The sequence below is a fragment of the Leuresthes tenuis genome, unplaced genomic scaffold (assembly GCF_036924035.1).
Source record: "Leuresthes tenuis unplaced genomic scaffold, fLeuTen1.0.hap1 SCAF_15, whole genome shotgun sequence".
Taxonomy (NCBI): domain Eukaryota; kingdom Metazoa; phylum Chordata; class Actinopteri; order Atheriniformes; family Atherinopsidae; genus Leuresthes; species Leuresthes tenuis.
The window spans coordinates 15,103,827-15,125,927 of record NW_027325369.1 but is presented as its reverse complement, the minus strand read 5'-3'; the positions used below and the strand labels follow the sequence as shown (position 1 = coordinate 15,125,927).

The window sequence follows — 22,101 nt, the reverse complement described above, 5'->3', positions numbered from 1 at the left end:
CATAGAGTACTTAACCCTGAATCATGAAAAGAGAGTAGGGCACTCAAAAATGTATGAAAGTAGGTTACGGAAACTCAAAAGCTATCTTTGCTGTGTGTTTTTTAATTAGCTCAAAGAGGTGTGCAGCTACTTTTCTGCCTCTGTATTTTTAAGAGCTTAACAGTGTCCACATTATGTCTACGTCCCCCTGGCTTCGCATTTCCCTTTTCCTTGTGGGACCTTTATTCCAAACTGCTTTTGACGCCTCTCAGACATTCGCACTTTCCTGTGACAGATTGGCAAGTTCACATGTATTAAAACCATGGCGAATGGTCCCGGAGCTACTGATGAATTATTCATGCGATGCACGTGTGCTCCCCCGGCTTAATTACTGAGCTGTTATTTCTCCCAAATAGCACAGACATCTTAAGCTGCCCTCCACCTCCCAACAAACCCCCCAACCTCATCCAAAACATCTTCGTCTCCACCCTAATGTTGCATGATGCTACTGCTCCGACTGTCCCCCAAACAGAATTCATCTTAACCCCCAGGCTAGTTTGATGCCACTTTGCATTAATGTAAGTGGAGAATTGTTCAGCTTGAATTTCTAAAAGCCTCTTCCCTTTGAGGAACCAGCATCAGCCATCAGCGCATCATTCATGCTATAACAGTGAAAAATCTATCCACCTAGCAAGAAATGAAAAATGCAAATGCAAGTGCTGTATGATGAGATGTAAATATCATGCAAGATAAGTTATCGCTAATAGTTGTCATCAATCATTAAAGGAATTATGGAAACCTCATTATGTTTCACAGAATTGATCCGTGTTGCGTTTGGAGGTGGGTTACTTTTTTTTCTTTTTTTTTAAATGTTAGCTGGTGCAACAAAGATGCAACAAAATGGTAAGGGGAATGTAAGGTTCTTGCTCCTCTATTTCAAATTCTTAATCTCTATGAAGTCCTGATGTCAGGCCCATGTTATTCTCCAAACCATTTGTTGCTGAATCCTGTGTTCCCATATGCCGACCTGCAGGCCTTGGCACTGTGGTCGTCGCAGAGCAGGAAGTAGCCTCGAGCTGTGCCGAAATAAAACAGTCTCCACTTTCCTTTGACCTGGTTTCCAGCACTGAGCTCTGCAGGCCCTCAAACAGACACTGCGGAAAAACGCCTCCAGACAATCAAGTGTTTCTCATTTCATTTGCTCAGTCGCTGAATGCGCGCTGACTGTTAACTGGGTGAGCTGGTCTCTCCGTCAACGTCCTTCGCTGTGTCACTGAGAGAAATGAGAGAACTGGGAGAGAAACGCAACTTTAATTTTGGACAGATGAAAGGGCAGGTGTGAGTGACCCAGCTGATGTGTAATGAAACCAGCAGAGTGTGAATGGATGCTGTGGACAGGTTGAGTGTTTGGGGGATCCAGGCAGACAAGAGCAAGACCTTTTCTGAAGTACCAGGAGGCAACATGTGTATTTTGTCCTGTTGTTTTTACTTTTGTGGATTTCAATTTCATTTTAAGTGTAGTTAGAAGTCTACCCTCCTTAAACTTATGACTTTAAGGGAAATTTGCTTATTATATACATTGTAAAATAGTGAAGCACCAGGAGAGTCAGGAGACTGTTAGCTCAGAACTTCATAAAAGAAATAAAATCTGTCCACCAGCACCCTTAAAGTTCATTAAATATTGCTTGTTTTATTTTTTCATGGAAATCACTGATTTCAACTAATAAACAGTCTGGATCATGTATTCTGATTTTTACATTTTTTATTTTTTAGTGCTAGGTTTTATTGTTTTTATCTGACAACACATACAATACATCACAAAACAATTTGATTCACAGTTGTCATTCACTCTGTTTCTTTATATGTGTATTGGGAAACGGGAAAAAGGTGCAGTGATTTGATTAAATATTGTAAGTTTGAAAGTCAATATTCGGTCTAAGCACATTTATTCTTCAACACTGCCTGAACCCTCTTAGAGGGAGCTTTCTTGTAATTTCTTTAAGTAGTCTTCAGAAAAAGCTCTTCTTTGGATGTATGCTGCCTTTTGTTCCATTCTCTGTCAAGATGACCCCACACTGCTTCAATAATGTTGAGGTTTGAGCTCTGGGGAGGATTCATCCCTCCATAAGACCTGTTGCCACTGATTTTCAGTCCAGTTCACGTGTCATTTGGCATACCTCAGCCTTTTCTCCCTGTTTCCCTTCCTTAAGAATGGCCTCTTGACAGCCAACCTTCCATGGAGACCATTTCTGATGAGGCCTCAGTGAACAGTAGATGGATCAGCTGAAGGATAAGATGCTGCTTGCATGTCCTGTGTCAGATTTTTTATTTTTCCGTTTCTTAACCCTTTAACATCTGCACTGAGGAAATTTCTTTGGAGCAAGAATACATTTAGAATCAATGCTTTGGTTTTGGTGACACTTTAGGCTGATTTTAGAAGTGGTTTAGGTAGGTTCACTTCCACTAATCTTTGATAAAAACAGACTATAGTCTGTAAATAAAATGTGCTCTATCAAATCCAAATGGATGTTAAAGGATTAAGGACTTGTTGGTGCAAAAAATCTTTTTTATGTTCGTCAAACTGTGTTATGTTTTGTAGTATTTTTGTGGATGCAACTAAATTAAAAATTAGAACAAAGGTTGTGGCTTTGCAACATTTTTGTTGAAAAGTCAAATTAAACAGTATTAAACATATTTCTTTCACCCTTTTTAGATAAATTGATTGAAAAATGATTGAATAATAATTCATGTAAACTGAAATGATAAATTTGTCCGTCCACGTTTTATTAATTCATGGAAATCTTCCCATTTTTTGTTCCTACATGGGAGAGAACGCTTCTTGCCATTTGATCTCTTGAGATGTTAAAATATGAGTCCCTAGTTAACAAAGAGGAAGTCCTCAACAATCCTGGAAAGTTTACATTTAGATCTTTGCTCAGCTGTTGCCAACTCAGTGGAGTGTCCCCTGTGCAGTGGACTCATGTTAGCGGCAGCTGTCACAGTTTCCCAAACACAGAGGTTGAAGGTCAGCTGCTGGCCTCCACAGACGGATTCCCATTTGGTTGACTAACGTCAGATACCAGAAGCTGGGCTGACACAGTGTCTGTAAGGGTTGTTTTCACAGCATTTTCCTCTTTATCAGCTTGCTGGTTTTATTCATTTTTCCACAGTTGGAGCAGTTTTTCTTTTTTGGTTTTGTTAACACCCAAAAACCCCAGAAGACAACATGCCTCCCAACTTGACCGTTGTTCACTCAACTGAACGAGGTTCCCACAGGGTCAGGTCGCGTCTTTGTCACCTTCTTGGTCACACAGCCTCGCTTCACACACATGAACAAACCATCTCTTTCCCTGCTGTCCAAACAGGAAACCTTCTGTGTCATCGCACATACCCGCAACAATGGCATTTCCTGTCACGTGTGCTATCCTCAGCTCATCATACCTAGGAGCTATAATCCAGTTATGACAATGCTGAGTGCCTGTGTATGTTTGTATCATTACAAACATACGCAGGCATGGCTGCACATTCCATAGCTGGAATTAGCATTTTGCGTGTAAGAATCAGACTGACACAGGATTTTGTCTGAGGGGTGAAACTTTGACACTTCAAAATGTCAGATTCTCAGCAGCAGTGACAAAGCTGCTTTGTGTTTATCGTGAGTACTTTTGAGTTTGACTAAAGGCTGAGCATGGAGAGGTTTTCACAGATAACTGCTGTACCCGCTGAACTTTCCTGTAGCACATGTTCAACAACACAGAGCTGGGAATCTGCATGCAAAATAACTCATGCTGGGCTGCCTCCATGTGTGTTTCCTGTTGATGGTAAAGCTCTCATGATGTAGCTTCAGTCTTTAGTTTCTGCATAAAACCATTAGGGTAGGAAATTCAAAGGGGTGCTCAGGTTAAACAGTAAAACTTACTTAGCTAATACAAAAAGGAAATTCATTATTCTACTGCATATTTAGCAGGAGTGGACTGCTATTAAACGATAAGACTGCTTAATTATAACTATTATTTGACAGTTACACTGTATAATCATCTGTGAAATATTAAAATGTGTGGAAAAATGCCAAGTTTCCCTTCCCGAATGCTTCCCTTTGCCCAGTCAGCAGTCTAAAACCCAAAGATGTTCAACTCAGTATCATCCAGAAAGACGCAGCAAATAATCAGAATCTTGCAGCTGGCACTAGACAATTTTTTTTACATTTTTGTTCAAAAGAAGATTTTAAATATGGAAATAATAGTACTTTTCTGTAAGTGCTGCAAAAATAGAATCACATTTGACGTGGTGACTGATTTTCCATAATGGGAGATTAACTTAAAAAAAATCCCCCCATATTGGAGAGAAAACATGATGGAATTATATATGAAGGCATGTTTTTGGCAAAAAGGGAGGGATGAGCTTAGCAATAGATGTTTAATGGCAATCATTTTAAAGAAATCTAACTGTCTTTTGACTTTGAATATGTTCCAAAGGTGAAGAGTCTTCTTAAGGATTCACCACTTTAGCTACTGTACATAAACCGGAGCCTGTTGCTATTTCAGCATAGCACAAACCCATCATAGCAGCCCTGCCTCTTTATCATTACTGTTTTCTCTCTCCACAGGGTCAGCTGTCCCAGGCTCTAAACGGGTTGTCAGACAGAGCTACTGAGGCCAAGGAGTTCCTTGTTCAGCTGAGAAACATGGTGCAGCATATCCAGGTACTCAAAAACACAGTTTTACATGCAGGATACAGCTGTTCATTTTGATTGCAAACCCATAATCTGCAGTAAATGTACATTGTTTTAACAAGCTCTCACCCCCCCCCCCCCCCCTCTGTGATTCCAGTCAGTCCTCTCACTGCAGTAGAGGACAGAGACAAAAAAACTAATTGTATTATTTGAAGAGTCTCTGGTCACATTTTGTTATCTGTGGCTTGACAGTGGTTTTTATCCTACCACAAGGAGCGGAAGATTTAGTATTTCAAAGCCCCCTATGTTGCTTGAGGTGTATGCGGTGATGTTCAACACTACAATCATTAACTTGTAAAAATCAATGCCAATGAATATATTTACATCCAGCTTGATAAACTCAAACTAAAAAAAGTAACAATGCTGTAATCAGTTACGACAGGTATATCCACTGAAATTGATGCTGTAGCTGTGATACTGTTTTTAGTTTTTAGCTACATCATCACCTGAGGTGTGATATACTGTATACACCAGGACTAAATATAGACACTCGCATGCACTCAAAGCTGTGGTCAGCGCAATAGAGTGATTAGAGGAGGAAGGTGGGATTAAACGCCCCTGTTGATAATCGTCACACAGTGAGACCCAGTGACATGGGGGTGGAAAACACTGAGCGTAAGTTAGAGGAGGCGCAAAGGAAAAAGGACAGTGAGATTAGTGTTAGAGACAGTGTTAATTGATCAAATATCACCCTGGTTATTATTCGTGATTATGATTATGTCACTTAAACACCTTTCCTGATGCATGATGCAACTGGTTCTGCAGAACTATCATTCCCTTATTTAACTTTACTGCAAATCTTATTTCAGAGTTACATCCTGCCAACAATTTGAGATCCAGGATTTCTAAAAGTTCTTAGTCCCCCACCCCTCCCCTGGAAATTCCTGCATATTTCCCGTCTGTGCATGCTTCACAGTCTGTCTGTTTTGTGAGCCCCTGTGCATGTGTGCTCATCCTGCAGGAAAACGGCGTAGAGTTTGAGGCATGTTTGGTGGCACAGTGTGACGCCCTTATTGATGCCTTGAATCGACGCAAGGCCCAGCTTCTGTCTCAGGTGAACAAGGAGCATGAACATAAGCTTAAGGTGAGTAAGCACGATCAGAAATCTCATCCGTAAACTGCTTGTTCTGTCCAGATTAAAATGTGTGTTAGATGTATAACAAAATATTCAATCTCTTGAATACATAATTTATGTAAAGCTATAGAAATGTTGTTTTTTTTCCCCTTTAATGTTGCTGTTTTGGAGCTGGGCTTCAACTTGCATGCAACACAAGATAGACAAAATGAAGGCTTGAACTGATGGATGAGTTGTCTCTGCAAATTAAGTTTCAAATTGTAGTCTGCCTAAGGGGAAAGAAAATCTGATTGTACTGACATAAACTAAAGCCATCACTATCTTTAAAAGCTTATTTATTTTAAACTCAATGATACAAGCGGGACAATTTTTCTTTTTTTTCAATCTTTCGAATAATTGGCTGAAAGAAATCAAATGCACAGCTGCCCCGTACTTGAGTGTTGCCTTTTGAATTATAGGTTTCATCCAGAGGACACATTTCTCATCACTGATCAGTGATGATATAGATTTAAAAAAAGATTCAAGAGAGTTCAAACTCATTTCTGCTGATTTCAGAAATATAAATCTCTTCATTTTTTGAAGCATCTATGACAAATTGAATGTGGGATATAAGTGAGAGGAGAGGAGGGAGAGAGCTGTACAGCATCCAATTTCATGCTTGGACGCGGTGTAGAATCAAAGTTTCACGCGTGTAGGTGGGCACAGCCTGTGCATGGCAACATGTGAGCACATGCAGCACTGACACACACACATTCTTCCTCCTCCTATGATTTATTTACAGATAGGACTGGCTTATAAATCACTCAGGCTTACCTTATTGGCATATAGAAAAATTGAATATGTTTCTGTAGGGACAATGTAACACATTGAAAAATGGATTTACAGGGTTGGACGTGTACACACCAAGGAGCTCTGAAACAAGCCTCAGAATGTCACAAGCTGGGAGTGAGAATGTGTTCATCAAAAGCTGCATGTTCACAAATAACAGATTTTCAGATAGTCCCAAGGATCACTGTACAAGGGCACAACTAGGCATAGAACAATCCTGTTAAAACAAATTAAGGCCGGTTATCTTTTACTGTGCTGAAATCTTTAACGACAACTAAAGCTTGAAAACAATTTTGACCATTTAGGAGTGAAAACAGACATATTTGAATGTGAAAAATGATTTGAGCACCTTGGACCATGTTGGATTCAGGAAAGGCAGAATAAGCATTAAAACATAAATGTAGTTATTTCTCTAAACTATGTTGAGTAGATGATGTTTGTTGTAGTTTTTTGTCGTTTTTAAAATATATAGTTTGCAGACAAATATTTGGATTCTGCCTCTCTGCTGGGCTTCAGCTCTGCCTCCCTTCCCTTCATACAAGGCTGTCATATGCATGCATGGGCCTGTAACCATGGCAAGTGTAGAGTTTGTAGAGTAGTGACAGTGATTGACACCGGTTAGACACTCCTCCTGGCTCTTGCTAGTTGTTTTCGCTTTGGCATAGTGGCTTCTTGCAAATCGCTTTAAAAGCACTGAGAAGGGACAGCCAAACCTGTTACATATATATATATTTCATAGTCTCAGTCTTTATTTCTAGAGAGTTATTTATTGTCACCAGCATTTGGTTTAATGACCAAAGAAAAATTATTTTATTTTCCTCTCTCTGTACATCGCTGCAGTACCTGTTGTCGCCCAGTCAACTCTGATTGATCATGTGATTTGGTTAAAAATGGCAGAATTTGAGGCAGCTGCTTATATTTCTGCTTGAGATGTGCCAAACCAGCCACTTGATTGTTATTATGCAAATGTCTAAAACAATAATGTAAATGAAAAAGCAACTATGTGTGAAGAGCAGCAACGGTTTCCATGAGAGTGACGGTTGCTTGTGAAAGGCCTAACTATGATAGTTTTCTAGCTCTAGCCAAGTGATGTTATTGCCTAAACCCAAGCAGGAAATTACTAAATTTCATCTGAATATGTTATGTTTATATCTGACCAGTAAAACCATCAAAATCACGTCCATGAAGATACCATTGAGGCTGCATTGTAACAGTTGTCATATGTTGGAATTGAGCCTGCTCCATGAAGGCATTCATGATTCATTGAAAAGTGCAGTGCATAACTCGCTGTGCGACCTTCCCTTCCTACCTTCATATGAGGATTTTAAGGCTTGTTAAATGAAAGACTTGAGAATGGCATGTATCATATGAGTTATTTTTACCTTCCACCAGTTATAGAGTCGTTTCTTTACAAGGCGCCATTGACGGTTGTTTTCAAAGGTATGTACGGATTACCTATGAGGTTGTTTCAACTGGGGGACTTGTTGATTGCAATGGACACACTCACACCTCTAACACAAAGAAATATAATTTTGTTTCTCAATGCACAAGAAACACATTTCTCCTCCACAGATCCGAATCCCTTTTGTGCCTTCAGAGTTGGTTGTGCATTTGCATGTGCTAGCTCAATCATAGGAGTTTCCCATGGAGTTGCTGACGCAAGAAAGCTCTCTGTTTCACGTGGTTTTTATCACTAACTATGTCCTGCTTCATCAGCATGTGGCGAAGGTCATGTAGCTGTAATTGAATAAGACATGCTCCACCCAATAGACTCCCGATGAGACTGCAGTCCTTTGATAATGTCATTGTGCTGATCAAGTCATGTTATGCTCAACATAAAAGAAAACCCATTAAAAGCACGGAACACACAAAACCTGCCTAAACAGAGGCTGCCGCTGTATATGACTTTGCATCTGTGACACAGCCTCCCGCTGCTCCTCTGTGGTCATGGCTGCTAAGAAAGAGGTCGCTGGTCACCATGGTGACCGGAGCATGTTGAGCTTCTTGTTTGAAGCCATAGAGGCGAGAAGTAGTCCTTCATTGCATGAGTCAGGTTCATTTTTTCCAGCACATCAGGAGGACCGACTCGTGTATTTGTTTAAAGAGACAGCAGAGGCGGAGGGTTGTTTCATGGAGGTTCGTCACATGGAGGGGTTACAAAAGCTCCTTAACCGAGCCTCGCTTGAACACCCACTCAGTCATGTGTTGCTGCTTCATTGGCTGGATTTGCCTGGAAACAAATAATTCCTCAGAGGAGCCAGTATAGTTTGCAGGGAAAAAAGGTGTTTACCAACCATACAGAATTCTGTGAGCCTGGATGTTAATATACATGCACACACATATATGTATAAATATATATGTCTTTGTATGTATATATATATATGTATATTTATACATATACATGTATATTTAAGCACTGTTAAATTTTAATTATTTCAGTAGAATCTGTAAGCCATTTATATTATGTTCAAACTTGTGTTCTGGTCTTGAAACCTTAAATTCCCTAACATAAATTGACATGAGCAGATCTGTCTTCATACCCTGAATAATTGTGTTTTATGTTTTAATTCATACATTTTCATTATTTTCAGACTTTTTACTTTGATCCCCTTGAAATGATTAGCAACCAGGAGCGCAGTTCTTATTGTGTGAATTATGAAGTTGTTGTTCTACGTCAGACCATAAATATCTCAGATTTCTGACTCTACCAGGAGTACTTAAATGCAACAACAAGGGGAGTCCTTAAAGAAATAGTTTTGTGAGCATCAGTTCATATTTATAAAATGTGAAAGCTTTCCTTTGAAATAGTTCTCACTCTTAGCTGTGTGCATCTCAGCATCTTTTCAATTTGAACAAACTGAGTCACTCTGCTTCTGCTGCCAGTCTCTTTCACAGGATTTCATCTGGGAGCTGCAAAGTTCACAGACTCTGCAGAAGCCAGATGAGGTCTGATGAAAGCAAAGTGAATGGAGAACAGTCTGCATCTACTCCTGTTTGTCGCAAAGTTTGTTACTGGTTGCTTCATCTGCTGGCCGCCCAGTTAGGGTGGATTAATGAGTGAGGATATTCTTGTTTCCTGTGTGGTAATATGCTGTTTTCTCTGTTCCAGAGGTTCCCTCCACCCAGAGTTTGGATTTATAGGAATCTAAGAGATGAGCTGAGAAAACATAAAGAACAGCAGAGGCAGATATCAATAACAAATTCTCTCACAGTGAACAATAGTTTTAAGTGTTGCAGTGGGATTTGTGGCAGAGGCTGAATTTCAGTGAGTTTTGGGAAGATGAATATGATATATTAAGACTGCTGCTGTTCAGTATTCAGTATGTTATCTGCCACAACAATCATGTCTAAACGGAACACTATTCAACAACTAAGTTAAGTTTTCAGTAAAGCAACTGATGATTACTTTTGTTTAAGAATTGTTTTATGGTTAGTCTACAAAATGCTAGAATTGTTCAGATATATTGTTTTGTCTGGCCAACGTTCCACAACATAGTCCTTTATGACTAAAATTCAGAAAAACAGACAAAAAATCAAACACCTAAATAGTTTAAGCTCAGATTTTTCAGTAAAAGCGTCAAAATGTTCTCTTGTTCGAGCTTCTCAAATGGGGAGATTTGTTTGAATAAAAGATAAATTAAAACATTTAGCAATGATGAAGACAGTCCTGTATCCTCTGCTCTTTTATCATCTTATACACTTAATCTGTTAAAGCAGTTGCAGTGATAAGTAATAGCTTCTTATGTCACTTCCTCTGACCACCACTGCGCTGTGCAGCACGTTGTTATTTATCCCTTCATCCATTAACCGTTTGATTTGATGTTTCTGGCCTTCTCTTTTCATATTACACCTTTCATATCTCCCAATGCATTCTCCTTGTCCTCTCTATGATCATATTCATTACCAAAAATCATGTTCATGCACTTCAAACTACCACAAAATGTCACACTGTAACAAATGTAATGTCATGGTCCTGATTGTATATTCTCTGGGCTGGTGTGAAGAGATATGTTGAGACTGCAGCCACGGGTATCTTGCAAGGCCAAAAGTGCTGCAGTGGCCCAGTAAGTATCACAAGAACAAATAGGAGGAGGCAGAAAGACATGTAGAGTGAGCTCATTATTTAACCATCTCTGTATCTCAAACACAGCACCGAACACAAGATGCACATGAGGGACACTGTTGGTAGGAGAGTGGAGTTTGAACTTACACTTGCCTTAAAAATTAATGTTAGTGTTACTGCAGACAGACATGGAGCAACAATAGTTGTCAATAACATAACTTTACAGTGTTTCTGATTTCCCCCAATTGGCCAAAAGATTTTTTTTAAATATATCTATGACTGCATCTTTAAACCTATTTTAATGTGGCTGTGAACTGCAAAAGGAATACACAAATAAACCTGCCACAATGAATGCATGAATGATAGCTGGAAGAGGTCGTATTGCTTAGTGTTTCTGCAGCAGTCAGCTTGGCCACATGGGCACGTTTTAGGAAGGAAGACAGTTTTGCAGTCTTGAGCTGCTGTAACTCTGCTGCATCCCTACGACAGTAAGATACAACAGACGATGGAGACTCTGGCTCACTCACACAGCAGATTCTGCCCTCTACCCTCATCCTGGATATTATTCATGTCTCTCAATCTGCTGTGTTTCGCCTCACTCTAAAGTTTCTCAATTAATTTCTCACAACTCCCATCAAGATGTTGAATTTCTTTCAAGTCATTGCACCTCGGGCTGCAGCCCCTGCACTCTTGCTAAAATTCAGATGAATGAGTCTTCCCCATACTGATTTTCCAGCAATCATCTGGCAGAGCAGCATTGCCAGCAACAGATTTATTTTTTTAATCTTATTCGGGAGCTGATCTAAAGCAGATTTTAGGAGAGATGACTGGAATACTGAAAGGAGCTGTTCAGGAAGCAACAGTGAACAAAAAAAGAAAAGAACTATAGACACAGATGCTGAACACAATGAAAGTAGTTTGCTTTTCTTTTGCAGGTTTAAGTCATGTCATGTATTGAGTTTTTTTAACTGACAGACAGCGAAGTGAGAAACTTCTCCATGGAACGACACCAGGCCACTGCAGGAATGTGGATGTTTCAGGCTCGACACAGCAGGAACAGTCTGCCCCTCAGCCACAGAAATATAGACTTGGAGTGTAATCTCTCAGTGTACCTCTCTCAGAACAGTGCAAGAGAAACTAAACAAGTCCTTTGGCTGATTGATTTCACCACTGAAAGGGGAAGTAATTTCAATATGATTAGAAATGTTGCTGTAAATATTGATTTACTCAAATTTATTACAGTCAGACCAACCTTCATTTATCTGATGCTTCGAGGAGAAGCACAGAAAGGGCGGAGTTTTAGCGGGTCTTCGGACATTTTTGTGGCATGCCACCCTATGCAAGACTGCAGCCAGCAGACTTTGCTGAAATTTATCTTAAAGCATCAGCAGGGAAACTGACAGAATCCAGGGATTCATTTTGAGTGTTCATTTTGTTGTCCATGTTAGCTGAACTGAAGTCCCCCTATTTAGTGTTTACGCACTGCATATTCAATTTAATAAGTGTTTTTTAATGACACGTACAGTGGCCATTGCTGTGGGCCATCTGGTCCTTATATAACCAAAAGTAAGGGCTGATGTTGATGATGTTTTTGAATCTGTGTGTCATTAAATCTTCTCACCTCTCAACAGAGAGAGGGGGGGAGTCAGAGTTACTCGTTCTGATTGGCTGAGGCACCATAAAAAACATAATATTGCTAATTTATTGCCCAACATAGGTGCCTGTGAAAATAAATGACTATTCATTCATCACATAGACTGCCCAAAGCAAGAAGTGTTTGCCCATTTCATGTTGACAACTTCATGTTTGCAAAAAGAGGGGCAGATTTTTCAACCCAATATATTTTCATCTGCGCATGGTTGTGATATTTATGTCTCTGTCATCATCATTATTGACTTAAAAGCCATTTGCATCTGCTGTGATAGAGGTACACTGCTCAATTCTCAATTATCTTTTTTTCATTTGATGTTTTATGGAGAAATATGGGATTTTATTTGTGTTGTACCAACTTGATGTCATTGGAGGATAATTCTGATGTCTTATGACCTGCTCTGAATAGATTACACCTATGAAGCAGTGCAATGTTTACAGCAAGTATCCACTGGAAGCTTTTCTTATGATTATCTAAAATAAATATGCAAATATTTATCTCCCAATGCAGACTGCCTCAGTGAGAGGCCAGATAGTCATACTGTGTGTCTTGTGAACAGGACTTGTTTATGCCTGCAGTTATCAGCAAATCATCTTCATGCACACTGCCGGTCTCCATGCGGCCGCAGGAAGGATTTTCCTCTTTATTCAGCCTCGGAGCTCCTTGTATAGCAGCAGTGAAGTTTCTGTATCCTAGCAACCCTCAGTCCAGCACTTCCATTTATTTCACACAGTAGTGAAGAGACTGAGGACATCAGCAGCGTCAGTGTGAGAGGGGGGGTCTCCTACACTGTATCTATCAAAACTCCCATCAAATCAGTCAAATATTTTACTGTATGTGTAATAAGAAGGGTTTCCATTAATGGCTGAAGAAATGCCCATCTGAATAGAGCATAATCAGCATGAACAGTGAACTGACTTTTTTGTATATTCAGTTTTCGGAGACAAAAATGAAAGAGTTGCAGAAAATTCCATAACTTCTAAATGTCCTGATTCTGGTGTGCATCAAAGTTAAATCCTGTCACTCTGAGAGACATTTTAGAGCGGCTTTGCCTCACCCTGGTCCCTGATGTAACTACTGATGACTGTTCTCACGGCATGGGTGTGAAAACAAAATGTCACTTTCCTTCCGTTAACGTCAATAACAAGATCTGCTGCCGATGTTCGTGCAGCCTCCTTGTCCTCCCTCACTCTGAGTCCCCAGAGAAAAAAAATTACTCAATCAATCACTTCACAATCCTGACGCTAATCTCATTATTGGTATTCCTCCTGGTCGTCTCATTCAGCTCCTCCTCATCCATTAACGGCTTTGTTTAATCTGTCTTTACCGCCGCTCTGACCTTGTTTATCCCTTTCATTGTGGTTATTTTTTGTGTTTTTTCCCTAGCATTCTTGATTCAAAGACTCTTTTTGTGTTTTACTTCTTTTGTCTTAACCTCTATCTCTTTCTGCAAACTGACGACCCTTTCATTTCACCTACAGTCTTCTGTTCTTCCATATCTAAACTCTACACTCTACCATACTTTACTTTTCCTAACCCATCTTTCATTTCATTCATGTTCCACTGCAGAGTGATTAGAAGGAAAGGGCACCAACCAGCAAGGGAATAACTGCACCTTTTTATTAAAACAGGATTGTCTGTAGGCTTTTTCCTCTCTAATCCCCCGCCATTCTTCTCTTCACTTTGTTTGTTCAGGTGGTCCGGGATCAGATCTCCCACTGTACAGTGAAGCTGCGCCAGACCACAGGACTGATGGAGTACTGTCTGGAAGTCATCAAGGAGAATGACCCCAGTGGTTTCCTGCAGGTAAGACGCATAACAAGTGATGTGATGAAATGATGAAGAGGACCAGGGTGCAAATTGTTGCAGAGAGCTCCATTTTGCAGTGTCAAAAAACAAAAAAAACTTTGCTAGAATTAAATATTTCTTGACCTTCCTCTCCAGTTCATCATCTTTGGTTGTGTAGAGAACTGTTTGGCTCATGACCACTCAGTTTCGGGTTCATTTTGGCTGAAAATATAACACAGACTTAATATGCAATGCCCAAGTTCCTATAGTTAATTTGAAAGCTATAAACCTGGTGTGTTTTTGTGATGTTGGCTTTAAAAGCTGATGAGATGCTAGGTAAAAGCACCACACTGTATCTCTATGTATGTGGATGATATCTGTTGTGTGTTGCATCACATGTGTTGTGTGTAGAGACCTTTTTGAATAAATTTGATTTACTCACAAGTCTCCTTTTAACACAGTGCAAAATCCTTTTACCCCTTATGGCAAAATATTCATGAAGGTAAACAATTTTTTTTCTGTTGATGTTGGCCATATTTTCTTTGATGTGTTTGAAATGTCCTGATAAATGTCTCTGAAGTGTCCAGGATAAGGCATGCGGTTTGGTCCTCTGAAGCTACAAGTTCCTCTCATACAGTTATTTAATGCTGAAAACCAGTGATTTGTAACTGGAAATGTATGCCCTGGAAATGGTCACAAGTAAAAAAAAATGTTTGCAGTTGATAATAAACTCTGCCTTTTGGACTCCATTTACAACCCTAATTCCAAAAATATCTCAGAAACCAATACGTAATTCAGATTTAAATATAAAAAAAAATCATACCAAATGTTAAGTGAGACATTTTACTATTCAATTAGCTTCACTAGCTCATCTTGAGAAACATGTCTCTAAAAAGTTGGACTGGGGCAACTAATTAGGATGTTGCAACAGGTCAGTGACATGACTGGGTAAAAAAAAGCATGTCAAAGAGGCAGAGTTTCAGAAGTAAAACCTCTATAAAAACCTCTATAAATCATGGAGCAATTTCAGAATTTTCCTCAAAGTAAAAACAAGAAGACTTTGAATATTCCATCATCTTCAGTACATACTATCATTAAAAGAATCTGGAGATATCTCTGTGAACAAGGAGTATGAATGAATATCAATATGGATGCCTGTGATCTTCAGTGAGTCAGACAGCACTGCATTAACAACAGAGGTGATTCTGTCATGGAAATCACTGCATGGGCTGCAGGAACAGTTTCAGAAGTCACTGTCACTGAACACATTTCACTGAACCATCCACAAATGCAGGTTGAAGCTTTAGGAAGCACAGTTATCTTATATGGGCCAAAGCTCATTTGAAATTAACTGAGGCAAAGTGGAAGACAGCTCTGTGATTAGACAAGTCAAAATTTGAAACTCTTTTTTGGAAGTTATGGACACTGCATCCTTTGAGCTAAAGAGGAGAGTGACCATCTCTGATGGTATGGGGAGTTCATTAGTGCTTATAGACTCAGCAGCTTTAATATCTGGAAAGGCACCATCAATGCTGAAAGGTACATACAGGTTTTTAGAACACATTTGCCGATCCAGGCGACTTATTTTCAAGAAAGGCCTTGCATATCTCAGCAAGACAACGCTAACCTGCATACTCCATCTAATAGTCCAACAGCTAGTCCTCTCAGTTCTGGGATATACGCAGACTTTTGTTAAAAGCAAAAAGGATGATACATAGTTGCAACCAAGGCCCTGTCTCTGAGGTTTTTTTTAAAACACATTGGTGCTATCAAATTTCAGATAAGTTAATATTTTTCATGAATATTTTTATGAGAATTTCAAATCGTTGAATTTTGTTTTTATTCATATTTTACACGGCATCACCACTTTGCTGTTTTAGTTGCTGGTTACAGGTTTACAGGTTACAGATTTCGCTGGAGATTTACTTGTGCTGTGTTCTCTCAGATCTCCGATGCTTTGATCCGAAGGGTCCACATGACAGAGAGTCAGTGGGGGAAGGGAACCCTTACCCCAAGGATGACCAGTGACTTTGACCTAACTCTGGACAGTGGACCGCTCCTGCAGACGATCCACCAGCTGGACTTTGTACAGATGAAAGGTAAAGGTCTTTTAGAACTCAATGAGGCCAGCTTTGACTTCTCTAAGAGCGTGTGTCTGCTCTCCTGAAGCTTGCTTGAGCAAAGCAGAGTGTCCACACGAGCCAGTTATGTAGTCAGGCTCCTGTCAAAAGACAAATGTTAAAATCTAATTATACTCTGATATTTACGTGTGTACTGCGCAATGATGATCTACTCTCTAAGGGAGCATCCTTCATTTTCTGTGGTAGCAATCCCTTGAGATTAGAGGCTGCCTGTTCCTGCATATGACCTCTTTTGCTTTCAATATCACAAAGGTGATGATAAAGCAGAGAGCAGTTTGGCTTGGGGGGAACTTATGCACCTGCTTTTTGACATTGCTACTGGATGTGATTAAATGGTTCTGAAAATTACATGAAAAAGACATGAAATGTCTAGTGTGTTCATATTCAGGATGGACAAGATATTTATTGATGTGTTATGGATAAATGATAAATAAATAAATACTGAACATGTCTTTGTGCACTGCAGAGTCATATCCAGTTTGGGTGTGTGGTTGTGTGTGTGTGAATATCTTTTCATATCTCAGTGGGCTGTAATCTGGCCTGAATTTTCTCCTCAGTCCCTGCTGCTCCTATGCTCCAGCTAGAGGAATGCTGCACTCAGAACAACAGCGCAACGTTGTCATGGAAACAACCGCCGCTCTCTACCATCGCAGTGGAGGGATACATCCTGGAGCTGGACGATGGAAACGGGGGGCCATTCAGGGTAGGTTTCCCTTGGCAGGTACGCTTTTGTTGGGATTTGTCTGTCCACTTTAATAGATGACAGCATATATTTTCCTTTAAATGGGAACCAAGAAGTACATAAAAAACTCACAACCAGCGAGAGTCATAACTTACCTTTACATGACTCTGCCTCCCTGTTTCACAACAAAGACTTGTTCACTTGGTGCCAGAAAGAAATCCAGCTCAGCCAGCGGAATGTAAAAGCGATGCTTTTTAGCTAAAGTCCCCTGAGTATACTGTGATAGGCATATCCTTCAACTCAAGCGCAAAGGTCATGTGACACAGCGTAGCAGGGCATTGAATGACACACCGTCAGGACAGTAGGCCTGTAACACAGCTGTTAGCTGGACTGATCCTGTAGAAAGTGTGATCTGGGATCAAAGCTGTCTCCATATCCTCAAAGAGGTTCTCCGAGTAATCCATCCTCATAATACCCCTCAGTTCTCTATACACTGAGGTCCCTGCTTTGTTACAATGGCAATTCATACAGCCTGAACAATTCCCTCAGTACAATGAGTGAGGATATCTGTGTCTTAACTCTAAAGCTCCATATCATAATAAGCCTGCTTACTCTTGTTATGAACAATCTGTGAAATCTTTCTGCTTTCTAAAGTGATTTTAACATTTGGGATTTTGCCCCAAGCCAAGTGTTTAAAGTATTATTTTATTAGTGCTTACTGAGTGGGAAACAAATGTTTCATGCTCTTATATTTTATGGGCAACACGTATTTTTACTCTTCGAATAAATCCCTGAGGCTTTACAAACTCACACAGAGGGAAAAAGTTCAATGCTGTATTTCGCAAATTCAACAAAACTGATATGCACCTAAATTGAATGGCTTTTTCCTTTCCCCATCCTACTCTTATCCAGAAAATTTGATTTGGTATTTTTTTGCATAATTTTTCAAACAAACAGACAAAAGGCCTTCCATCCATCCATTTTCTATACCCGCTTAATCCATTGGTTAGGTCGCTGGGGGGCTCAAGCCTATCCCAGCGTTCACAGCCAACTTCTTTACACAGTAATCTTTTACAGAAATGCACATTTACAGTAATCTTTTACAGAAACGCACATTTACCTTCTGTAACTCACATGCGGGCTGTGAAACTGACAGCAACAACTTGCCTTCAAGTCTCCAGCAGCTTGTACAAAAAATACAAAAAATATAAAGGACACATTAAGCACACATTAAGATACAAAAACAAAGGATAGCAATATATACTATATAAAGTATACAAGATACAGAAAATAGCTAAATATAAACTCTGAACTAAATATAGATATAAACGACTTTAACATGTAATCATAATATGAGCTTTTGTTCTTACTCCTGATGTGTATGGTAACATTTACAAACTAGCTACTAGATGTCGGTTTGTCAACTGTAGTGGCAGGCTAAAAAATGGATGAGCCCGATACAGTGCGTGTAATGTGAATTGTCCATCAGCTGTTTGGCGAGGCATCTTGTGGTCCGATTTAGAAAAAGCAGCCAGTGACCTCAACTCATTTAACTCTCTTCTTTATAGCCTGTTAGCTAAAGCCAGCTGGGCAAAATCTTTCACCCTTCCACTTCATTCTGTGTCTGTTCCTTCCTTCTGCCTTAATTACAAATGTTCAATAAGAGGGTGATCATTAATATCCAACCTGTCAACTGATTCACCAACTCTATTCATCAGCTGCTAATTGGTGGGCAGTTGATGGTAAATTGTGTTACTGCTTCACTACAAGCATGTGATTTACAGCAAAATGGCATATTGGTACACACTTTGGAATGGCTATGATGATTGAAATAATTTTTAATGCCGTTTTTTTGTATTTTATGTCCCCCAATCTGATCTTTGCAGGTCCATAACTTGACCTCAAGTCTATGTTAGGATAGCATTTTAAAGCAACACTATTTTACAAATTATATGGGGAGTTTTTTCTTTCTTCTCTACTCTCTGACTCATTGAGTCTCAACAACGCAGCACCAGGCTGAGCCTGGCAAGTTGTGTCCCCGTCTCTATTTATACTCCAGTGTGGGCTGCCGTGCCCACGCTCAGTTGTACAAAATCAAACTTTCTTACCTTCACTACCAAATCCAAATGGAACATACCATCAAAGCCAATGCTGGGTTAAAAAAAACAAGACTGCTTGGTGTCATAATTACGCACTAGATGTAACAGGAAGTGCTGTCTATCCTTACAGGAGGTGTACGTGGGGACAGAAACCATCTGCACAGTGGATGGGCTCCACTACAACAGCACATACAAGTCCAGAGTGAAGGCTTTCAACGCAAGCGGAGTGGGCCAGTACAGCAAGACGCTGATCATGCAGACCTCTGAAAGTACGTTGAGCATCAACTTCTCCTCCTACTCTTTTCTTCTTAGCAGATTTGGCTTTAGGTCTTCAAGATAAAATGCCATAAAAGCCGAATTCATTCTTTTTTTTTCTCTGATTCTGGACAGTCAGTCAGTATTTGGAATTAAAGGTGTTCACACCCGCAAACTTTTAATTCTTAAAGAGCCAAGACTCTGTCTCGGCTTGCTAGAAGTCATTAGTGCCTCTTCACTGAGTGCCCTAAACTAAGCTGAACTGACAAGCCACCCTCATACAATTGTCATTAAGCAAGCAAACTTTTTAGTATATTGCACTTTATAAAGCCAAGCCACATAATTATTTGCCTATGCTAATTTAAAGCCACTAAAAGCTTGATAACAAGAAACTGCGTTGTCTTCATTGCGCAATTTATCTACAAAATGATTAGATTTTTAACATAGTCCATAAACAAATGTAAAGTACAAATGAGTTTCTCACATCATTGTGGAAGAATTTAGGCTCACTCTTTACAACATTACATCAGTTCACTGAGGCATTCATTTATGCACAGCTCCCTCAGACTCCCGCCATAGCGTTTCAATCAGGTTGAGGTCTGGATTTCAACTGGACCATTGCAACACCTTGATTATTTTCTTTTTCAGGCATTCTGTTGTAGACTTGCTGCTGTGTTCGGGGTTTTTTTTTCCTGTTGATGACCCAGTTTCAGCCAACTCCTAACTGTCAAACAGATGGCGTCACATTTGACTCCTGAATACTTTTATCTACAGAAGAGTTCATAGTTGACTTAATGACTGCAATGTATCCAGATCCTGTGGCTGCAAAACAAGCCCAAATCATCAGCCTTCCACCACTGTGCTTGGTAGTTGTTTTGGTGTGTTTGTGCTGATATTCGGTGACATTAATTTAATGTTACATAAAAACTTTAAAATGAGAGGGTGTACTTTCTTCTTTGCGTGACTGTACACAGAAAATAAAACAACACCTCTGGCTGGAACATTCTTGATAATTATGTTTCAGAGACAGTCAACATCCATTTAAAGAAGTGCTTTTTTTTTAACCTGATATACCTGGCACATTTGCCTCAGTATATCTGTGCCATGACATGTCATCTTCACACGATTTGATGTTCAAAGAGTCCTGAGAAATTGTGTTAGACCTAAATGCTACGATGAACCCAAGAAAGAGTAACTACAGCTGTGAATGTGGCTAATGAGGAACAAATCTGTGTATGATCCATGATTGTATGTTTTGCCAAACAGCACACAGGTGTTTCATTATAGGTTTTGATAAAAGTAATGATACACTGTCTTATTTATTCTCGTTTGATGTGATCAGAGGTAAGATTCTTGATTCAGTTTCTTTTCACTTACTACTTTTTCATTTCACAGCCAACTATTTTTCAGTTTAACTCCAGAAGATCTGAAGAATAATAAGTAGTCACTTGCAGACTAAAGCCTTGTATGTTTCGTGAGTCAACTTCTTAAAAACCACGGGGGAAAGCTGAAATTAAGCCCGCTTGCTTTACAGTTTTTGCAATACAAACTCTGCTTCTTGTTAGTCATGAGTTTCAGTGGCATTTTGAAGAATCACCTTCAATCTACTGCATAAATAATTTAAATGATAACAGCAGAAGCCCCCGAATTATCTGGTACAAGATCTTAGTCTGGTAGCAGTGGCAGGATGGGAATTCTGTTTGAGGGTATGATTTAGCTTTTAAACCAAGCCAGGGACATCCAGCAGCAGCTGGTTCATGTATAATCCACTCATATGCTTGCTTTCCCATTAGTTAAATGCTGCTCTGCATAGACGGGGAAGCTTGTCATCCAACAGTGGATCTGAAAAGCCCAGACAGCCTCCCTACCTGCCAGAGAGAGCACTCAGCAGCTGTCGGAGGCTGTACAAAGTGATCTAACCTCTCACATGTTTTCAGCTTTTTGGCAGCCTTCGCCCTGACTGAACTGTGCTTTGATTTTGTCAGTTTTACTTCCCCAATTCAAAGAGAAAACAAAGCACAAATGTGTCAGTCTGAACAGACCTTCTCTTGTTTCCATCATTGTTCTTTCCAAGAGTTAAGTGTTTGTTTCCAGGAGCTCTTTTTGTTTTATTTTGGGAGTTGCCTCTGGTCTTTTGGCTATCGAGGTGAACCAGCTTCCCTGATCAAATCTGCTTTTTACCCTCCTCGCCTTCCCTCCCGACCCCTCTACACTGTCTGCTCCGCTGCTTCGCTTCGCTCTCTTCCCCTCTTTTCTTTCTCCTTTTTCCGTTCTTCCTCCACTTCCCCCTTCATTTCACATTTCAGCTGGACTCCCCCCATGCGATGTTCAGTCTATAGGCACAGGTATGGATGGCTCTCACCGCTGACTGTTTCCACACTAATCCCCTTCAGGCCATCGCCTGTTTCATCAGTTAGGTCGTCACAATTAAACCAGCAGGGGGGCAGTTTGCTGCTCTGTGGGCTCCACATATCAAATATTTGATGCAGGCCTCTAATAACTGTCTTTGCTTTATTTCCTTTGGGAAATAAAACCATGTAATTAAACTATACTACACATAGTGACACCAGTAAAAACTGTAGACAAGCAAGTCCAGTGGAGCCCATAAAAACCACAAAGGCCCACCTGTAAACTCCCACATCTCTCTGCATAGACTATAGAGATATGATATTCTATATTTCAATACTGAGTTAATACACGCAGTTTTGCAAATTTAGCCTTTTATTTAATCAGATTAAAGAACACGGAACAATTCGTCTTAACATGAGAGCATTCTTTTTTTTTTTAAACAAACTCATAAAGGCGTCA

General features: G+C 39.9%; 1 protein-coding gene across 2 annotated transcripts in view; it reads left to right on the top strand.

Moving 5' to 3' along the window:
* Window positions 1-22,101, top strand: part of trim9 (tripartite motif containing 9) — a 36,454-nt gene that overhangs the window by 7,758 nt on the left and 6,595 nt on the right. Inside the window, exons 2-8 of one of the 2 annotated variants that reach the window (XM_072366053.1) lie at window positions 4,586-4,681; window positions 5,673-5,795; window positions 14,024-14,134; window positions 16,062-16,215; window positions 16,815-16,960; window positions 19,169-19,307; window positions 21,600-21,638. In XM_072366053.1, coding sequence (XP_072222154.1) covers window positions 4,586-4,681; window positions 5,673-5,795; window positions 14,024-14,134; window positions 16,062-16,215; window positions 16,815-16,960; window positions 19,169-19,307; window positions 21,600-21,638 — 808 coding nt within the window. The remainder of the gene's footprint in view (window positions 1-4,585; window positions 4,682-5,672; window positions 5,796-14,023; window positions 14,135-16,061; window positions 16,216-16,814; window positions 16,961-19,168; window positions 19,308-21,599; window positions 21,639-22,101) is intronic. The other variant, XM_072366054.1, reaches the window with a different exon arrangement.